The 22,919-nt window shown below is 39.2% G+C and overlaps 1 protein-coding gene and 1 pseudogene across 1 annotated transcript; both read left to right on the forward strand.

The window, feature by feature from the left end:
- Positions 1–739: 739 nt before the first annotated feature.
- LOC116482154 (PRELI domain-containing protein 1, mitochondrial-like) lies at positions 740–1,397 on the forward strand (annotated as a pseudogene).
- Positions 1,398–15,481: 14,084 nt separating this feature from the next.
- LOC116481597 (COP9 signalosome complex subunit 3-like) lies at positions 15,482–16,909 on the forward strand. The gene is given in 2 exon segments (XM_032753420.2): positions 15,482–16,121; positions 16,123–16,909. Coding segments are annotated over 2 exon segments (1,356 nt in total). The 5' UTR covers positions 15,482–15,552.
- The last annotated feature ends 6,010 nt before the right edge of the window (positions 16,910–22,919 follow it).

Consider the following 22,919-nt stretch of genomic DNA (forward strand, 5'->3'; position numbering starts at 1 on the left):
CAGGCTGGTCTCGAACTCCTGACCTCGTGATCCACCCACCTCGGCCTCCAAAAGTGCTGGGATTACAGGTGTGAGCCACCACACCCGACCAACTTTAGTCCTTTTTAAGTGTATAATTCACTGGCATTAAGTGCACTCATGTTGTTGTGCAGCCATCACAGCTATCCATTTCCAGAACTTTTTCATCAGCCCAAACTGAAACTCTGTACCCACTAAACAATAACTCAAAGTCCTCGCCTCCCCTCAGCTCCTGATAACCACTATTCCACACGCTGTTTCTTATGAATTTGGCAACTCTACATACCTCATATAAATGGAATCATACAATATTCGTCATTTTGTGTGGCGTATATTTTATTTAGCATAATGTCTTTAAGGTTATTATTGCATGAATTATAATTTTATTCCTTTTTAAGGCTCAATGATATTCCATTGCGTGTATATACTACATTTTGATTATCCATCTGCCAATGAACATTTGGGTTATTTCTATTTTTTGGCTATTGTGAATAATCTTACTATTGATGTACAAATACCTGTTCATTTGAATCCAGTCTACTGACCAGAAATAAATAAATAAATATCTGAACTCATGGCGGCGGCAGCGGCAGCTGTTTGGGCGCGGTGCGGAGGTGACTGAGCTACGAGCCTGGCGGCGGGTGTGCGCCGAGCCCCCGCCCGGCCTGGCCCCCGGGTGACTCCCGGGCTCCACACCCCTGATGCTGAGCGGGTGCGAACGATGGTGAAGTATTTCCTGGGCCAGAGCGTGCTCCGGAGTTCCTGGGACCAAGTGTTCGCCGCCTTCTGGCAGCGGTACCCGAATCCCTGTGGCAAACATATCTTGACGGAAGACATAGTACACCGGGAGGTGACCCCTGACCAGAAACTGCTGTCCCGGTGACTCCTCACCAAGACCGACGGGATGCCCCGCTGGGCCGAGCGACTGTTTCCTGCCAATGTTGCTCACTCGGTGTACATACATATTGGAGGACTCTATTGTGGACCCACAGAATCAGACCATGACCACCTTCACCTGGAACATCAACTACGCCCGGCCGATGGTGGTGGAGGAACGATGTGTTGACTGTGTGAACTCTGACAACAGTGGCTGGACCGAAATCCGCCGGGAAGCGTGGGTCTCCTCTAGCTTACGTGGTGTCTCCAGAGCTGTCCGGGAATTTGGTCTTGCCCAGTTCAAATGCAACGTGACCAAGACTTTGAAGGGTTTTGAATATATCTTGGCGAAGCTGCAAGGCGAGGCCGCTTCCAAAACACTTGTTAAGACAGCCAGGGAAGCCAAGGAGAAGGCAAAGGAGACGGCCCTGTCAGCTAAGGCCAAGGACCTCGCCAGCAAGGCGGCCACCAAGAAGCAGCAGCAGTAGCAGTAATTTGTGTAGCCAACTCATCACCACCACAGCTCCCCAGACAGCTGGCTTAGCCCCTCTGCCCTCCCTCCATTGTACTTTATCATTAAAAATCAACTTCCAGCCCTACCTACTGTCTGGGTGGTGGGTTGTGGGGAATCCAGTTTGACATCTGCAGTACACCAGGCACGTGATCCACGTCTGAGCCAGGTCTGCTTATTCTCCCATTAGGCAGCTGTGGACGGAGGAACAGAGGTGCGGTGACTTGCCCGGGGCTCCAGGTAGTCTGCAGGTGACCTGGCAGTAAGTGCTAGACTGTAAGCCCCACAAGGGCAGGGCTCTTGGTTTTGTTCTGTGATGTGTCTCAATATCTAGCACATAATAGGTACTCAATAAATACTTGTTGAATTCAAAAAAAAATTAAATCTGTTGAAGTCTCTACTTTCAGTTATTTTTGTTTATATACTCAGCAGTAGGACTGCTAGATCATATGATAATTCTGTTTAATTTTTTATGGAACCACCATACTTCAACATGAATATTTTTATAGGATTAATGCAGCTTGCCGGCCAGGCGCGGTGGCTCAAGCCTGTAATCCCAGCACTTTGGGAGGCCGAGGCGGGCGGATCACGAGGTCAGGAGATCGAGACCATCCTGGCTAACACGGTGAAACCCCGTCTCTACTAAAAATACAAAAAATTAGCCGAGCGTGTTGGCGGGCGCCTGTAGTCCCAGCTACTCGGGAGGCTGAGGCAGGAGAATGGCGTGAACCCCGGGAGGCGGAGCTTGCAGTGAGCCGAGATCGCGCCACTGCACTCCAGCCAGGGGGACAGAGCAAGACTCTGTCTCAAAAAAAAAAAAAAAGGATTAATGCAGCAAAGCTTAAATGCAAGTAATCATTATCCTCACTGCTGGTTTTAGTAAAATAATTAAAACAAAATTCACACACACTGTTTAATAACTTATTCGCAGCCAGGCATGGTGGCTCACACCTATAAAATCCTAGCACTTCGAGAGGCTGAGGCGGGTGGATTGCCTGAGCTCAGGAGTTCAAGACCACCCTAGGCAACATGGTGAAACCCCATCTCTACTAAAATACCAAAAAAAAAAAAAAAAAAAAAATTAGCCGGGCATGGCAGCTTACACCTGCAATACCAGCTACTTGGGAGGCTGAGACAGGAGAATCACTTGAACCCGGGAGGCAGAGGTTGCAATGAGCCGAGATCACGCCATTGCACTCCAGCCTAGGTGACAGAGCAAGAGACTCCATCTCGAAAACTAAATAAATAAACAATAAATTTAAAAAATAACTTATTTGGTGGAGTAAATATCTTGCAAAAGTTCCATTGTTTCCAGTCCAGGATATCTATAGCCATATGTGCTCTTCTCTTTCTCTCTGGAAACTGTCCATTGATTTTTCTTGGTGATTTATGCCCTCTGATTCTTAATTATTAACTGTATTTTGATGGCAAAAATCCAAAAGCAGAAGAATTATCTACTGTGAAATTTGTTCATCAGAATTTAGGTTTGCATTTTCCTTTGCCTGTACATTTTGCTTATTTCCTCATACAAGTCAGAAATAAATGACAGTTATGATCATGGTCTGTTAACTTTTGATTTGGGTAGCTTATTTTGCAGTATTTTTCCATCTATATTTGTAAGGAAACAACTTACTTAAATGGTTGGAGGTCTTTTTTCCTCCTTTGATTATAGCACTGTCAATTGTGTTCATTTGGTTTTATGAATCTTTTAATGTAAAAATACAAACATTGTCCATTATAAAGATTTTTCACAATCCTTCCAGATCAAAAGCCTAGCCCAAGTATTCAATATCCATTACAGTTATGCATTTGTGAGAAATAACTTTTGACCTCAAAGTTTTTATAGGAATCAAATGCCAGACAAGCTGTTTTGTATGTCTTATTAATAGCAAAACTGTGGTTTGCTTTATAATCATGTCAGTGGGATTTATAATAATATCAGAGAGATGAGGTGACAGAGGATTAAAATAAAATTCAGTGAAACTTTTTCCCTAACATTTTATTTATGCATAAAACTGAAACCCAGTAATGACCCATATTTCTGTATTTACCTAATTCTGAAAATATAGCATTGCATGTTGTGAAAGTATAATCAAATTAGGAACAATATTCTTATCTGGGTCCATGACGGTATATTGCTCCAAATTTGAAATCTGCATAAGTTTCTCAGCTGCATAGCCTTAAATCAACTCAGATCTTTAATTGTGTAAGTTCATTTATTCTGAACCAAATGTAATTTCCCTTTTAGGAAGGAATTGCCTTTAAAAGCTTCATTAATAAAATCCTAATGAGGTATCTTGGATGTTGTAGAATACTGGTGTCATTTTTATGAGTTTAGAACAAAAGAATACAAAATATACAGATAAGATTACCTATCAAATACATGAAGGCAAAATGTTCCTGACAAAGTCAGAACATTCTAAAATAGTTGAAAACGTTTCCAGTGCCTTCAAAAAACACCAAAGCAATTATTGCTGATACCTTATGAATCAAAGGTCTTGTTTATTCATTGTGACCTGAGTTCAGCCGGCACACTTTTGGAAAAAGAAATTGGCACTCCTTGTTGGACTGAGAACCTAGATGACCTTATGCCTCTAATGTAGAGGATATAAATGGTCTATTTGTGCAACTATGCAAATATGCAAATACAATGAATGCCAATTTATAAAATGAAAGGGCTAGTTGAATCAATGTAAATATAAAAACAGTAACAGGGACTCAAGGTCTGTAATAAATTAAGGCTGAGACTAAAATAGAAATCAGATTGTGGATAAATAATCATTGTAATAATAGCAGAACTTGAGCCCAACAACAGTAAAATTTTACGTGAGGCTTTTAGTTGGCATCAAATGGAGGATCAGTGATAATGGGAAGCATAAGAAGGGTATACAAATTTTAGAGGCTGTTAAAATTGTCAAAGGTCAAAATAGTTTTTTAAATGTAGTGACAAATTCATTCTCTAGCTAGGCTCACACATCGTCTTGTGCCCATTGCACAATTTCAAATTAGCATTTTACTATGCTCTGACATCTGAAATACGAATAGACAAAAATCAGAATAATTGATCTGCAAAGAATCTCAGGAAATTATACCTGGTCTGCCCCCAATACAGGAGGACACCTATGCCATTTAAGATAAAATATGAATTCTCTAATTTGTAAATCTTCAGGAAAATTGCTGCTGCTTTTCTTTCTGCTGGCACATTTATCTGTCTGGCTTTGTGACCTCTGAGTTCGGAACATAAAGTACAACGTTGTTTAAATTAAATCTTCCTCTTTTCTTTATTTGGTCCTCGAAACTGCTGAGTTGATTTTAATATTAAAACAAACAAACAAAAACCTTACACCTAGCTTGTAACTCTGCATGACAAATTCCAGCCCAGGTGTTTTACGATCCAGGGAGAAGTTCTTGAAAAATGAGAAGAAAGAGAGGTTTAATTGTAACATGGATACATTTTGGACTGGATGCCAGCCACTTGAATAAGGTATGTGCGTTTAAGCCTAAAAACTGGCTGTATTTTCCTTTTCTTATTTGAAAATGCAAAACCTTTTATTTTCATAATCAAGGCCAAATGTGTTTCATACTTTGGACTTAAACCAAAACTCAAAAGGAGGATGAAAGAGCATTACCCATGCAAGCAACAGATTTGAGGCCAGTTTTAATTGAAAAGAAAAATCCCACCATCTAGTCATTTTTAGAGCATGAGTTGCATTCATCACACAAATTCTTCATTATTCATACATGGCAGTATGTATTTAATGATTAAATCTCTAAGGATTTATTTGGTAGAATAATCTAAATTTCTTTTTTTAAAGGGCAAATGAAATGTGGTTTTTAATTCTTTAAAGAGCAAGTTACAAAGCATGTAAAAATAAAACACAGGCTCTTAGTTTTTAAAACTATATCTACAATTTGCCTACCCATTGGTTTGTTCATCTGGATATCAGTAACATACAGACTTGATCTACTAATGGTTAATTATGCAGTTGTTTATCAGCTCGTTTGAAACATTTTGAGATTCAGTCTAGCTCAGCAAATTACTGTGCTTAAGGCAGTTCTACATTCTAGAAAATTATAATATCCCCAGAAGGCAAAGAATTAATAATAAAAATCCTCTTTTGTAAAAGATTATCATTGCAGAGCAAATGGAGCAGATCTTCCCTATCCTACTGCATTTAATATTCTTATTTTTCCCCTGAAACTTTGATGGAGAGGCAATGAGACTATCTCTGTTTTGTTAACTTATTAAGAGGCACATTTATAGAACTCGTGCACTGTATTCATTCCTAAAGCTGCACTGCTGCTAAGAGCCAACAATCACAGCAGAGCAGGATGATTCCGTTTGTTGTCCCAGAATCTTTCTGATACTGAGTACGGCCCAAATTTTCACCCAATTCAGAAAGCCGGTTTTTTCACTTCTCTCAGCCTCAATGTAGTCATCTGTAAAATAGGTATAATAACAAAAGGCGGCCTCTGGATGTGTGAGAATGAGATAATGCAGTCAATACACCTAATACAGTGCCTGTAGATATTAAATACTATTAGTTTTTGTCATTATTATGGTTATCATCATCATTGCCTCTTGTGGTTCAGGAATCAAATAAAGATGCACGCATTTAAGTAGCTATTTGCCTATGTAGTTATGTAACTTCTCGATATAAATGTTTTCATGTCAGCTGAAAGTTTAAAATGAACTTACTGTAAGCTCCAGCACTATTTAGCCCAAAACGGCCTTTGCAAGCTAATATCAAATCAGCCAGAATAGGTGGGCTACTAGTATGCAACTGGGATAAATTGCCTAGACCCTAGTTTGGAATTATCCAGCCTCATAGCAGCTGGGCTTGATAACGTGGTATTTTAAAGGCACTTGGTGCCTCTTCTATTGAACTGCGTTAAAGAGTTTTGAACTTTTTCTTCATGACTCAGATTTTATAGTAGATTTTACCACCTTCATTAGCACTATACTGGATCATTGCATCATACTTTAAGAAGAAAAAAAGTCTTTAAAAACTACCCAGATGCCTTACCTAGAACATATGAGACTATTTGCTTTATGGCATTATCTGCATAGAGTATATGTATCATTTCATTTATTTGTCAACCAGGACACTTTTTCACTTCCTAGCAAGATTGGGTGTGCTACCATTAGCTTATAAATATGGCTCGGTGGGATGGCTCACGCCTGTAATCCCAGCACTTTGGGAGGCTGAGGCGGGTGGATCATTTGAAGTCAGGAGTTCGAGACCAGCCTGGCCAAAATGGTGAAACCCCATCTCTACTAAAAATACAAAAATTATCTGGAAGTGGTCCCTTGAACCCAGGAGGCACAGGTTGCAGTGAGCCGAGATCGCGACACCTGGGCAGCAGAGCGAGACTGTGTCTCAAATAAAGAAATACATAAATATGGCTGAAGCCCTGTGTTTTTATTTTAAACATGCTGCATCTTCTGTATATTCAAGGAGTGCCGTTAGTAAGTGCTACTTAGAAGCCAGCCCTAACGCTAAACTTTGGGGCTAATGGTGGCCCAACTTCCCCTTGCAATTCGTGGCTTCTAAATATCTCTGCCTCTCTTGATTCAGTAAAACAACTAATGTTGCAAGGCATCTCAATTTGGTGAGCAACAAAAGGCTATGACGCTTTCTTTGCCCCCAAAATGTGAAAAGCAAACTAATCAGCAGGGACTAACTATATCAGTTAGTTTTTCTTTATTGCACTTCATACCCACTGCCTGACTTTTTCCTATTTCAAAATGTGCAATCAATTTTTCCTGAATTTGAAAACTCCTAAAAATAGGCTCTTCTTTATTATTCTCCAAATTTTCCTAGGGCAAATAAAATCCATTACAGGCGATTACATATGTAGAAGAGTAAAATGGGATCAGACAAATTAAAATTTCATGTAAGGCTCAGAAGCTAACAGCTGTACAAGTTGAGACCCGCTGGAAAGCAGTGACTCTGAAATAAATTCTTACTCTGTGGACAAATAGGACTTCAGCATGCTAGAGGAGAAAGTTTTGAGCTCCTTCCAACACTAGAAACTGTTCAAATGGGTTATTTTTACTCTACTTATTATAGAGGTGGTTTAGAAAAAGCTAACCTGCAAGGGGCAAAGTGTCTTTCACCAAAGGTTTCCAGAATCTCAATCAAACCCATTACCATCGGCCGTGAAAGCACCACCTTTTCATCACTACCATCACAGCTGTGGTCGTGCTGTTGTTATTGTTGAATCTCTCTGTTCAGCTTTTTATAATTATCATAATTCACTCTAATGTTATGTGATTAGCAGCCTCTGTTGTGGTGAGAATTAAACACCACTCACATAGCGTCTGTGACCTATCACCCCTTGTGGAGTCGGCCAGGGCTGCACTGGCTGGGAGACAAAGTGCAGAAACCCACAGAGCGCCACCTGCACTCTCTCAGGCTGGGGGATAAATGGAAAATTTTACCTTCCAACTGTATGTGTTGCTCTCCAGGCAGCCATATTATGAAAGTTCAATTCCTCCACCTCCCCATAAAAACTAATTTATTCTCATCCTAGGAAGATTTTTAAAGGATTTTGTAAAGTATTGCTTTAGAGCATTGATACAGAAGGCAAAGTGACTCTGTTAATAGAAAGATAAGAGTTCTTTAATTTTATTTGCAACATCATTAGCTTAATTGTATGTTGGACATTCAAAGAGGAGATCTGGGGAATTCGATGCCTCTTTGTTTTAGACTGAAGTCAGTACACATGTGACGAGACCGCTGAATGAGAAGTTGGCAAGAATGTACAAATAACCAACCATCCTCTTTATCTAATGAAATATGTTTTCTTCCATGCTAGTGTCCTAAGTTTTGCAGAACATTGTTAATCATAAACACTATCGGAATCTGTTATTTAATTTCACAGACCTTTCAGATCATAGCAGCAATTGGTCAGAATTAGAAAATAATTTTCATGCAACTAATATAAGATGAAAAGTAGTAAAGAGGGGATTTAAAAAACATATGATAAAATAGGCATTTATAGAATGTTGCTATGTACCACTTCTATACTTTGGACAAGATTGACAATATGTAGAATGATGAGTTAAATTTTCTTTAGCACAGTACAAAATCTCTGCATTTTTTCTAATTACCACTTCCTACAAGTCAGCACAAAGAGGAATAGACTCACTTCATTCAGCTCAATTTCCACAGCTTGACAGGCATTGATATCAAAATTAATTCTAAGATGAAACTTCATAAAAGAAAATCCTATTTGACAGAACTATTGGGCTTGAATCACAATTGCATTTGCATTGTGAAGTCTCTTTTTTATTGTATAGGAAATAATGCCTAAGGAGAGATCGAATATCCAGGGAGAGTTCATTTGAGGCATCCTGATAGTATCTGCCATATGCAAGTAAAGCAGAAGACGTTTTTATGACATCTTCAGAACTTGAAGATTGAATTACAGTTTTAGTAATCATCAGTTCCCCTTCTCCACTGTCACTTTTTGGTAATATATTGCATAGAAAAGACTTATGGTACCGGTTTTATAAGCTTGCAATAAAAATATAACAGCTGTTGTATTAAATTATTTAAGTTGTAAACCATTGTGAAAAAGGAGAAAAAGTTTTATCGACATGGAGGCTGAAAAACTGGTTATGATGGAGAGCAAAATGTATTGTACTGATTACTCCCAAGATTTTCCCCTGGTTTAGCATATTGTAAATCTTCAGGGTATCTTTCAAATCAAAGTCTGGGTATGAGAAGTTCTTTTATTTATTGATAATTTAGAACTGGCCACTGGCAAGAAAAAAATGGTACCTGTGTATTTCCAAGTTACCAATTTATTTTAGCAGAGTTATAAATGCAAATAAACTAAGAAAAAAAGAGGTAATGTAGACTCAAGTAAATGTTTCTTTTTGATGAAAAGAAACCTAGTAAATATGAAATAACTACATTTCCCCCAGGGAAATTTAGACTCTAGAGATCGTCTAATGTTTTCAGAAATATTTTTTTCTTATCTTATATTGGTTTTATGGGCACTTATTACCTCTACTATTTAGCAGACTACCATTCTGCTACTGTGTGCAAAGATTCTAGGCTAAGATGTTTTCTCCTCTCCAGGCGTCCTCCATATTCACTCCATTGGAAAGTCTACCCTTCCAATGTCAGATTTCTTCCAGAACTTTCGGTTAATCAGTGCCTCCTTTCCCTTGTGTTTCTAGCCCACACTGGGAATCTAGGTGCATTCTCTGGCTTGCTCAGAATGGCAGCATCCCATATTTATGCACTCACACTCTTCCTCAGTGCCCCCAGGATTGCTGGACACTGAAACATGGTTCATATCAGGCTCCACCCACCTCCCCCCTACACACACACACACCTTGGCCACCCAGAAGAGAAAAGGAATTTCCTTGACTAAATAATCAGATTTTATTTCTCTAAAGGGAATTAGAACAGGGAAGACACGTATTTCTACCTGGTAAATCGAATCGCCCAGGGGATGCACAATAACTGGGGGTTAGTCCATTCTTTAGCATGATCCAAGACAATAAATCAGGCACTCTTACTTGATGCCTTAAATGATTTCTCCCTCTCACCGAGACTCAACAGCAGCAAGCTGGACATATTCTCACTTTGATGGCAGTGATATTACTAATAATGTAACTTATAGGTGTCAAGAACTGTATGTTATTTAATCCTTGCAACATCCAAATAAAATAAGCATTATTCTGATTTTACAGATGAAGAGATTTAATTCTTGTTCAAAATCACATAACTAAAAAGTATTAAAAATCAGAATTCAAATTAAGCACAGGGCACTTGAGGGCTTACCAACTCTACTACACGGATAATGTAATGATTCCATCTCTAAATCACCATCACCAAAAGGAAGGAATAGGATAAGAAAGAAGTATGGTGGCTGGGCGTGATGGCTCATGCCTGTAATCCCAACACTTTGGGAGGCCAAGGCGGGTGGATCACAAGGTCAGGAGATCGAGACCATCCTGGCTAACACAGTGAAACCCCGTTTCTACTAAAAACACACACACACACACAAAAAAAATAGCCAGGCGTGGTGGTGGGCACCTGTAGTCCCAGCTACTAGGGAGGCTGAGACAGGAGAATGGCGGGAACCCAGGAGGCGGAGCTTGCAGTGAGCCGAGATCGCGCCACTACGCTCCAGCCTGGGTGACAGCGTGAGACTCCGTCTCCAAAAAAAAAAAAAAGAAGTATGGAACATGTCATGTTCCTCTCTGGGTTTTCCCATGCATTCATTTGTCACACATTTCTTGAGTGCAGGTAATATATCAGATTCTATCCTTGTTCTGTAAAGATAAATAATTTGTAGTCACTGCCTTTATTATTCATTGGGAAGGAAAACTGGTGAATGATTGAAGTTCACTATGATGATGTAATTGGAATGTATACAAGGTGCTATGAGGACACTGGAAAAATTTAAATTCCAAAGAATTCAGTGTTTTTACTTAATGATGGCCTTCTCTAGGACAACAGTAAATCCCCTAAGGGTGACTCCAGCAGCTCTTTGCCCTCAACTAAGACCTTCTATGAATGTAACTGTCTGCCTCCCCCTCCCTGTACTGAGAAGGAAGCCACTTAGCTAGGTCAACTCCACTCATTTACCTGAAACCAAAGGAGCTTTCTCCTTCTTCCCACACCTCTAGCTTTATGGCCAGGAGCACTCAAGTCAGTTTCGAGCAATTTGGGTCAACAATTTGGAGTTGGAAGATAATTATCTTGGGCTACCTCCCTGACATCTGGAATCCAGGAAGGCAAATTTCTTGGTTTAATTAGATCCCCCACACTTTCCTTTCTGATCCCACAGCAAAGGTACTTGAAATTAAGTAGCCACAGATGTATGGATAACTAGTAACAAAGCCACCAATTCCTGTGGGCATGACCTCTATCACTGAGACATTCTGCCAAGCTGGCTTCATTGTATGGACATGGCCCAGTAGTAGATAACTATACTGTCTTCTACACAACATCCAAAGATCACCATGACCCCCCTCTGAGAATAGATCAGAAAACACTACATGCTTTTCATTCTTTTTTTTTTTTTTTTTTTTTTTTTGAGATAGAGTGTCACTCTGTCACCCAGGCTGGATTGTAGTGGCGTGATCTCAACTCACTGCAGCCTCTGCCTCTCGGGTTCAAGTGATTATCCTGCCTCAGCCTCCAGGGTAGCTGGGATTGCAGGTGCCCCCCCACCATACCTGGCTAATTTTTGTAGATTTTTAGTAGAGTCAGGGTTTCTCCATGTTGGCCAGGCTAATCTTGAACTCCTGACCTCAACTGATCTGCCCACCGTGGCCTCCCAAAGTTCTGGGATTACAGGTATAAGCCACTGTGCCCGGCCCCCATTCTCTTTTTTTTTTTTTTTTTTTGAGACGGAGTCACTCTGTCACCTAGGCTGGAGTGTAATGTCACGATCTCGGCTCACTGCAACCTCCACCTCCCGGGTTCAAGCAATTCTTCTGCCTCAGCCTCCCGAGTAGCTGGGACTACAGGCACCTGCCACCATGTCCAGCTAATTTTTGAATTTTTAGTAGAGACGGCATTTCACCATGTTAGCCAGGATGGTCTCAATCTCTTGACCTCATGATCTGCCTGCCTCGGCCTTTCATGCTTTATATGAATAAGAATCATGAACTTGCATTCACAGTGTAACAGTCACTATAGGACCAGTCACTATGTTGAGCTTCCTAGATGTATAGTTTCATAGAAGAACCATATGTTTAAAATACCTTAGTAAAGAAAACGTAGCAAAACTTTCTTTTTTTTTTTGAGTCGGAGTTTTGCCCTTGTTGCCCAGTCTGGAGTGCAATGGCGTGATCTCGGCTCACCACAACCTCCGCCTCCCAGGTTCAAGTGATTCTCCTGCCTCAGCCTCCCAAGTAGCTGGGATTACAGGCTTGCGCCACCACGCCCAGCTAATTTTGTATTTTTAGTAGAGACGCGGTTTCTCCATGTTGGTCAGGCTGGTCACAAACTCCCAACCTCAGGTGATCCACCCACCTCGGCCTCCCAAAGTGCTGGGATTACAGGCATGAGCCACCGCCCCCAGCCAAGGTAGCAAAACTTAATACATGATCCAACATGGCTTGAACCTCTTTTCTTTAATTCAGGGCAACCGGGTTTTTTTTCTTTCCTAACTAGGAGAATGGCTAATATCTTTATAGTAAAAGGCTATTCATTTTTCTACAAAGACAGGAAAGAAACAGGTTGTTTGGTCCCTGACAACAAAATCTATGGGACTAGAACTAGAAAACTCTTGAAGACCAGGTTGCCTGACTCACCTTGAATTAACAAGGCTATTAAGGGCTTTTACAGGTTGAGGGCTGAAGGGAAGAGAATTTTCAGAGGGTTTCTTTGACCTAGAGTGATGAAATATGTGGCCACAGAGCAGGGCATATGTACTACCCTGATCTACCCCATAGATCTACCCAATAGATCATTATGGATGCCCAGGTGGGGTTAAAAGCCTCCTAAAGACTGTGAGCAAGTGAAGGACAATCATCTAACCCAGGAACAGCCAGGGACAGTATTTTATTTAGGGAAGCCTGGCAAAGACCTGGGCCTGAAGTTTTTATGTAGTGATAAAAGATTAGAACCTTATAACCTACACTTTAGGGAAGACCTGAAAGGCAAACAAAGAAAGGAGTTGCACACACATGCATTGTCTAGAAAATAAATATTTCTACAGTTTATTCTAGAAAAGAAAGAATATACAATAGCTTGGCCTATCAGAGATCAGCTGGTTTCAACTGCAGGAAAAATGTCATACAGAGATAAATATTTTATAACTAGATACAGCAGGCCTTGAAGATAGCAACTGCTATTGCTTACCGTAGGAGATTATAAATACGGACATATCTATGAATAATAACTAAGATTGCTGACAATGCAATCATTTTTCATCTTACATATACCCTCAGACAATAGGTGCTAATGTCTTTTAATATAAGGGACAATGAATCTATGCAGGAGTCTTAGTTGAAAGTGCTGGTTGGTTTCACACCAGCTGTCAAATAGGCCTTTCAAAACTCCTTTATGCATTGGAAATAGTGACCTGGGGGTGAGAGGCTCCTAGCCTAGAAACTGATCCCTTGAGCCATGCAGATCTCAATCCCTGACGATTTTGATTAGTCCATGCTGACAAACCAGATTTGGATCAATAGAAATTATCTGTAACAAGAAACTAATTGTGTATTTAGTAAATTCAGTGAAATTTTTGGTGGCTTTAAATTTATATGGAAAAGACCCTATTGACTTTTGAAATCAAAATTCATACCACTTTAGGGTAATATTGCCTTGGGTTATAATAAATTATGGTCGTCCGCCTTCTCTCTTGGGTAATATATGGTCTGAAGGCATCTAATCTGTTTCCTCTTAAACTATGAATATTCTTTAATTATTATTTAGAGAAACTTTAAATCTCTATTTACATAATGTAGAATCTATTTACATAATGTAGAAAAGCACAGAACATGTACCTCTTATACTATTTTCATACACCATTCCTGTTTAAATGAAGCAGCAAATACAGCCAATTTCAAACCATGTTACAATCTCAGCTCAAATTATGCAGTGGCTTAAAATAGTAAAAAGATGTCCCTAAAGTTGCATCCTCTTCAGGGTATCAGAGACCTCAAGTGTTAGAGAGCTGCTGAGAGGAGAAGTGGATGAACCAATGAACCAGTGTTGAATTTATATTGTACTTTTCACACAGGAAGATTCTCTAGGCCTTCAGTACACCTACACGTGAATCCATGTGTGACGTCTAACTCTTTTCACTTAATTTCCTTATGGACCATTTTTCTGGAAAGTAAGATGGAAAATTTCAGCCAGCCACAAATGGACTGAGACTCGCCAGTCTCATTTCACATTGAGCAGGTGTCCCAGCAGGGTTTGAAAACAAGCTACAAAGATTTTTTTAAAAAAAGAAAAAGAAAGAAAGAAAATACTATTAGAACTAAACAGATGGCCCTGCATAGGAGCTTATGTAGTCAGCTTCAACTGGGTTTGTCTTAGTATCTAGGAGTTAGCCCTGCCTCATAATTCTTTGCAATTTAGTATTATTAAAATCCTCTTTTTTGCAGAAACTGCTAACATATCTAATAGAAGGACCTCACTAATCATTTCACTCTCAAGGAGGGAAAAAGTCTAAAGGCCGGGGCTTGAGGTCACAGGTCTATGAGGGAATGCTACAAGGCCTGTATTTTATCAAATACAGGAACTATAAGAAGCCTTCACCTCTGAACCAAGTTGCTCTTTTTCTGGCTCCAGACAGAACTGTTCAAGCCATTCTCTGCCTTAAATGGGTAAAAACCCCTTTCAATATTCACTAGAATCCTCTAGCATGCCTGCATTACTTATGTTAAAGATTTTAAGCAGACTATTAGTGTTTGTTCTGAATAGTTGTACCACTGTGCCAAGCACATGTAGGGCAATAGGTGAAAGGGTAAAGAGCCCTTGTTTGATAGAATTTACATGCTGTGTGAGTCTAAATTGTTCAGCAGCCTGATAGAAGCTTTATAAAGCCTAAATATCCATAAACTTAACAGATATGCAGGAGAACTAAAAAACTGCTTGTTTTATTTCTTCAAAGGTCACGCTTTTTTCCCATGACATAACAGTAAATAGCATGACAAAATGCCTTCAATATATAATAAATTATGGAAAATAACCATTGAATTCTCAGGATAGTTTAGGATATAAATACTTTGAGATTAATGTTGTAGATGCTCTTCAAATATGAGCAAGAAATATTGCCAAACTCAAAATTGTTCAAATAAATCATTAATGTGATATAAATTAAAAATTAGAATGGTATTAGCCACACACAGAAATGGTTCTAGAATAGTCCACTTTACTCATAAAATATATTGGGTTGAAATTGTACAAATCTGAAAACCACTGAGAGCAGACCTAGATGTAACTGAAAGTCTGTTTAACATTAAACAGATATAATATGATCGTCCCCATATTATAAGTTCCCTGGCTCAGTGGAACCATCTTATAGATTAAAGTAATTCCTGAGCCCACTAGTGTGTTTACTAACTATCCTAATGTCACTTAAAAGACACAACAAAAGAGCGGCAGCCTTTTCCCGCGTATGCTGCCTTCGCCGCTTGGGCAGCCCGGGGGGAAAACATGGCGTCTGCCCTGGAGCAGTTCGTGAACAGTGTCCGACAGCTCTCGGCTCAAGGGCAAATGACACAGCTTTGTGAACTGATCAACAAGAGTGGGGAACTCCTTGCGAAGAACTTATCCCATCTGGACACTGTGCTCGGGGCTCTGGATGTACAAGAACACTCCTTGGGCGTCCTTGCTGTTTTGTTTGTGAAGTTTTCTATGCCCAGTGTTCCTGACTTGGAAACGCTATTCTCACAGGTTCAGCTCTTCATCAGTACTTGTAATGGGGAGCACATTCGATATGCAACAGACACTTTTGCTGGGCTTTGCCATCAGCTAACAAATGCACTTGTGGAAAGAAAACAGCCCCTGCGAGGAACTGGCATCCTTAAGCAAGCCATAGACAAGATGCAGATGAATACAAACCAGCTGACCTCAGTACATGCTGACCTCTGCCAGCTTTGTTTGCTAGCAAAATGCTTTAAGCCTGCCCTTCCATATCTTGACGTGGATATGATGGATATCTGTAAAGAGAATGGAGCCTATGATGCAAAGCACTTTTTATGTTACTATTATTATGGAGGGATGATATACTGGGCTGAAGAACTTTGAAAGAGCTCTCTACTTTTATGAACAGGCTATAACTACTCCTGCCATGGCGGTCAGTCATATCATGTTGGAATCATATAAAAAGTATATTTTAGTGTCTTTGATATTACTTGGCAAAGTACAACAGCTACCAAAATATACATCTCAAATTGTGGGTAGATTCATTAAGCCTCTTAGCAATGTATACCACGAGTTAGCACAAGTGTATTCAACCAACAACCCCTTAGAACTCCAAAACCTGGTGAATAAGCACAGTGAAACTTTCACTCGCGATAACAACATGGGGCTGGTGAAGCAATTCTTGTCATCTCCTTATAAGAAGAATATTCAGAGGCTAACAAAGGCATCTAGTATGATTGAAGAATTACAGCAGTATGTCTGTCAATTAAAACAGCAGTTACATGAATCACAAATTCAAACAAAGGAACAACTAAGGGATCAAGAAAATAAGTTTCAAATGGAGAAAATTCATTTAAAACACACCTATGAAAAAAAGATAATTGACATACGACGAGAATATGAAACAAAATTGAAAGGATTGATGCCAGCATCCCTAAGACAAGAACTTGAAGACACCATTTCCTCCCTAAAATCACAGGTTAATTTTCTGCAAAAGAAAGTTTCCATCCTTCAAGAAAAGTTACTACATATCAAGGCAGAAGGTACAGCCCATAAGCAGGTAACTGCACGAGAGAATGTAATGGATGCAATTTCCAGGCTGCGCTGTGGACTTCTTCCAGCAGGTTTGAAGATTTGGATATTGTAAACTGTGAGATCAGTGGCATTTTTTAAATCCTTAAATGTCATTAAGATCATAAAAACATGCATCATTCATACACTAGTGGGGTGGTTTTATTTGTGTCTGCCTAAGTTATTTTTTTAACATTCCTTTATTTCTGATTTTCATGTTTGTGTGCATTTGAATATGTGCTGAGAACTGCTTATATTGGGCAAAGTGATTTCCTATGATATGCCTTGTTAATCGTTTTGCATAGAATTTTACCAGTTGTGTACGATCAAAATCACATTTGTAGTATCACATCAAAAATTCTAACCTGTTTACATTGTTTTCATGTTCATGTTCATATATTATTAAAATATTATTTTGTAAAAAAGAAACAACAAAGCAGAAGCAACCTTAAAAAGATATAACACCAATGTTGTAGTCCCTCTTCCAGAATATTTAGCTATTCTTCAATCTATACTCCCACCCTGACACGTCACAAAGCTCCATTCCTCTGTGTTATCTAGATGTAACATATCTCCAGTTGAATTTTCCTCCCTACTTCAAACCTTATAAACCAGAGGTCAGCAATGTATGTCCCACAGCCAATGCTTGTCAGCCACCTGTTTTTGTAAATAAGGTTTTATTGAAACTCAGCTACATATATTCATTTACATATTCTCTGTGGCTTCTTTTGCCTTATGACAGAGTCAAGTAGTAGCAACAAAGATATGTTGGCTCACAAAGTCAAAAATACTTGCTACGTGACCATCTTCAGAAAAAAAAAATTGTCAACCCATTATAAACACAAAAAAAACTCAGGATCTCTTCCAAAAAATGTGCCTCTTCTCCATTCCTACTACAACTTTAATTTGGGGGATTTATCGTGATATGTTCATATTACTGCATGGCCTCTACTCTAGTTATATGCTGCTGCATAATAGAATATCCCAAAACTTAGTGAATTTAAACAACAGCTGTTGTATTATAACTCATTATTTTGTGGATCAGAAATTTAGGCAAGGCTCAGCTGAATGATTCCTTAACAACAGTGAGTCATTGGAATTCATCTGGTAGCTGGGCCTGTCTTGAGGGTTTAAGGCAGCTTTACTCACATGTCTGGTGCCTTGGTGAGTGAGCAACAGCTAGACAACCGGAGTCAGCTGAGCCCTTTTGTCTGCCCCATATTCTCTGGGCTTCTCCAGATGATCTTTTTCTGCGGGATGGTTAGACTTCTCATATGGCAATTCAGGACTCCAAGTTACCAAAATGGAATCTCCCAGTCCTCTTAAAGCCTACTAGCACAGTGTCACTTCTTCCATAGACCATCTGAGATTCATGGGGAAAGGAAATACACCCCACCTTTCAAGGGGAGGAATTTCAAGGAGCTTGTGGCCATCTTTAATCTGTAACTACCTCCCAACTGGTCACCCTGCCTCAAATCTTTTTTCATACTCTGGCCATATATTCCTGAAATCTCAATTTCATTCTATCTTCCCCCTTCTCAAAAACCTAAGATGTCTTCCTCTAGCCTATTTGGTTTAAATTCCTCTCCCTGACATTCATAACCCATTATATAAAAGGATCCTACTATAATAATCTTACCTAATTTTGCATTAGTCTCTGTTTCTTAATCATTAGCCTGTTTGTCATACATAGTCCTCGCCTTCCCCTACTCTGTTCTGTATCATAGGGAAGCTGACCCCTGCAGGATGTTTTTCCTAGGCTCTTTGTCAACTTCAGACTGGGCCTGGCAAATAGGAGACATTGGTGGGAGATTAGGGGGTGGCAGAAGTCAAGTTATTTCTCCTTCTCTCTGCTTCATGCAGATCTCTGGAAATGATTGCATTTTTATTCCTCCTTTGCTCCAGATCCAACTGGTTAAGCCTTCTCTAGTTCCATCATCCTCTAAGTGACCCTAGTTTCTGAGCTCCAGAAACTCTGTATTCTCCCTTGTCATTCCAACCAAAGCATTACTGGCAGCTTCCTGAATTTGCTCATCTCTAAATTGCTATACTGTCTCCTGTTCATCATCCCAGCCTTTGATCACCGTTAAAGTAAATTCCCTGTATTAAATTCCTTCTATTTAAAATAAACTCAAGTAGTTTCTGTTCTGATTAGACCCCAGCTGTTCTCAACACAAAGCATCCACTCCAGGCCGGGCAATTTTGTACCTGGCCCTTCAGCCCCTATGTGCCTGTTATGATATTTCTGGCCTGGACCTCTGGCCTCATTCTTCAAAGCTCAGCTCAAGCTTCATCTTCCTCAAAATGCCTTTCAGCATCACTCCAGCTTTTCTCACCTGACTCTATCATTCCTTGGTGACTTTCAACGTGTCTATCTTCCCAGTTTGTAAGTTCATTGAGGAAGCTTGTACTTGAATCCTATTCCCCAGAGTTCCCACCACAGTGCCAATGTGCACAAAGCACTCAATAAATATTGCTTATTTGCTTCAATATAATATCTTCTAGGTCTGACTAATTTCTATGAGACATCAGGGCTAAAATCATCTGTACTCCTGAATGGAGTGAATTCAGGGATGCTTTTTTGGGTTAGTGCTACTCTTAAGTTTTTCCCATCCTGGATGAACATGTTATAATAGACAGGGAGAGACTATTTTTGTTTTGTGGTGGCAGGTAGTGGCTGTTAGGCACACAGTGTAATTCAATGTCCTATATGAAGTAGATATCAAATAAATATTAAATGAAAAGAAAAAGCCTACACCATAACTGATGGATTTGTGTGGAAAAGCCAATGAAAAAAATATTTAAATATGACAGTTTTTTTGATACTTTTATAAAGTACCATTAATTCTGGAATTAAAGAACAAATATGATCTACATGTATTTAAATAAAATCATAACAAAGGAAAATGCCACAGAAAATAAATATAAATTAATAAATTTAAAATCCAGTCTTTCATGTCTCACATTTCTTATGCCCTAGATCCACATTTTATTCTTTTTCCCCTGATACCTTAACAAGTGCTGGAAACATCAGAGATTCAATAAACATTTTAATTGTTTGAAAATATCTAACAGATGATGTTCCTGCCATCTAGTTGCAAAATTATCTTAAGGGATTATTTTATGCAAAATTGTTCAATTTGAGGGTTTTGTTTTGCAAAATAAAATACTAATAAGAAAGTTTGCTGCAGTATTTACTGTTTTCAAGCCAAAAAAAACATGTTTATTTGGGACCAGAACATGGTCCAGTTTGAGTTCTTAAGATCAGCTATAACTAACTAACTCAGCTTCTGGTATTTCAAGATGACATCAGAAGAAGCTTTGCTTTTTTTTGCAAAAACCAAAAAAATGTGTAATGGCTGGCTAATTTTGAAAATGAATTTCTTCTCTGCTGCTGTTCTCAATCACAGAGATAGTCATTTGAATGCTTTACAGAAAAGGCCTCAAGCCTCCTCAAATTTCACCTTTTCATTGCACTGCTGATCATTTAGAGGGCAGACTTGTTCCAGACAGCTTTAATTAAACTGTACTGAGGATGCAGATAGATGTCAATGGAAATGATCCATAACATGAGACTAAGCATGTATTTAACAGTGTTCCATCCAGTTCAATCACCTTCTAGCATTTCAGTGGATTTACATTCATGTAGCAAAGACTGAATGTGTATATGTATTTTTAAAAAATCTATCTCATTAGTGGCCATATGCTTCAGCTTCAATGGATACAAGAACTGTCTGCAATCTGCCAGGGATTTAGCAGCATCAATAATTTGTGAATAGTCATGTTGGTCCTGGTCGAAGGGTTAAGTGCTCTGCACTCCAGGGGCATCTCTTTTGGGATTTGAACCCTTAGTTGACTGTTAGGAACCTTATCCCCTGTGAGATTTCCTACTACATGCTGCTTGTCAGATGCATCCAGCTGTAGCTGGGAAGCATTATTAGCTCTGGGATTTGAAGATCCGTGTTAAGTACTGATAGAATGGCGTCTTTGACTTAAAAAGCAGGAAGAGTATACTGTGGCAAACTCAAGGAGGTTTCCATGTTCCACGTTAAGTATGCGTTCTTTCCTTTTGCCTATTCTTTCGTACACTCCTTGTGAAAAGATTCCACAGCATCCTTTTGAGAAACAGTTTATATTTAACATTTGTTCCTAGAACTTCCTGGTAAATTAGATTGCATCAGCCAAAGTTCAAAGATAAATGTCACCTTAAAATAAGAGAAGGTGCCGGGTGCAGTGGCTCACGCCTGTAATCCTAGTACTTTGGGAGGCCAGGGCAGGCAGATCACTTGAGGTCAGGAGTTTGAGACCAGCCTGGCCAACATGGTGAAACCCCGTCTCTACTAAAAATACAAAAAAATTAGCCAGGCGTGGTGGCGGACACCTGTAATCCCAGCTACTTGGGAGGCTGAGGCAGGAGAACCGCTTGACCCCGGGAGGCAGAGGTTGCAGTAAGCCGAGATCATGCCATTGCACTCCAGCCTGGGTGACAGAGCAAGGCTCCATCTCAAAAAAATAAAAATAAAAAATAATAAGAGAAGTTTTGATATGAAAATCATTGCTTCTCATTCCCCTACCCAGAGAGCGAAGAACAGGTAACATGAATGATTTTTGAAGTTTAACTTATGATACTAGTCTCGAATTAAGATTTCTCAACTGTAGTTGTTTTAATACCAACAGCAACAAAGGTCATATAAAAGCTTTTACAGCATGTGCTAGCCTGTTACTTCAGGTACGCATAACCCTTGTCTGTCTTGTTCACTCTTATAGGCTTTGCACGTGTCACAGTGCCTGGCAGATAGTACTTAATGAATGTTGGATGGATGGATGGATGGATGGCAGAAAGAGACAAAAGGAGAAAGAAAGAATGAAGGAAAGAAAGAAGGAAACACCTGGAAAAAACAGTCTAGTTGATCTGATCTGCATGCAAGTATTTGCTCTCAGTAATGTTTTCTAGAAGCTGTTCTAAGAGGATCTGGGGGTGGATGTTTAGCATAAAACATGTTTCAACAGTTTTAATGGATATGGATTTCTGAGCTAACTTACATTATTATGACCTGTTAGTAGTAGTAGCACTTAGTTCGCTTGTTGAGTAAAGGATAGGAACAATTATGTTGTGATGACAGATTTCCATCAGGTTTTTTTTTTCTGCCACATATCTAGATGTAACTTAGTTTTAATGTACCTGAATACTCCCATAGTAAAGCGTATTGTGATTTCATCAAGGAGGGCAATAATTATTAAGCAGAGGAATCTTTAGTCTTTCTCTCTTTGAATATCTAACTGATCTTAAAAATAAAGTGGTTTGTCTATTTGCAGTTGATTTTCTACATGTGTTTGTTTCCGGTAATTCCAGCCTTCTTACCCCGGAGTAGTTTAACCCATCTCTTAATTGTCCCTAGCTGATGTCTAGAAGGTCTTTTTAAACTTCTTAACTGCACAATGAGCCCTCAGTGGACACCTTGATTGTGTCTGTTTGGGAAAATGCCAAGCACTAATGAGTATTTTGTTTAATGTAATGGAAACTGAAAGTGCATGGCTTCTTCCCTGACTCATCGACTCATCAATGCCCACTTCCGTTGTTTGAATGTATCTATACATTCTAAATTCAAAAAGAAGTGGCACAAGAGGGCAGAGCACTTAGTGTCTGCCCAAGGAAGGACTTGAAGATTCAGAAGTTTTGTTTATTTGGGCCCAGTATAGACAGACAGTACTGGAGTTAGGACTCTAGGGCCTCCTCCTCTGTGCTCAGATATGCAATTTTTATTAAACTCAAAGTCCATAATCTTAAACTTTTTCATGTTAATTTAACAAAATAATAAGGGAATGAATTATGTTGTTGAATTCTAAGCCAGGCAATATCTACTTCTTAGAAGTTACCTATTTTTTATTTCATCATTATTTTTTATAAAATATTTGGTATATATTATATTTACCTTATTGTTTGCTTTTTCTGAAGTTCAAATTACAATGTGTCCAACACAAAACTTTAAGTAAATAATTAAAGCATTATTTCTTAGTTAAATAAACAGTAATACTTGCAGAAAAATGAAATCTTAAGCAATTGAGTAGGCAAACATGATCAAGTA

Source organism: Hylobates moloch, unplaced genomic scaffold (genome assembly GCF_009828535.3).
Source record: "Hylobates moloch isolate HMO894 unplaced genomic scaffold, HMol_V3 SCAFFOLD_14, whole genome shotgun sequence".
NCBI classification, from domain to species: domain Eukaryota; kingdom Metazoa; phylum Chordata; class Mammalia; order Primates; family Hylobatidae; genus Hylobates; species Hylobates moloch.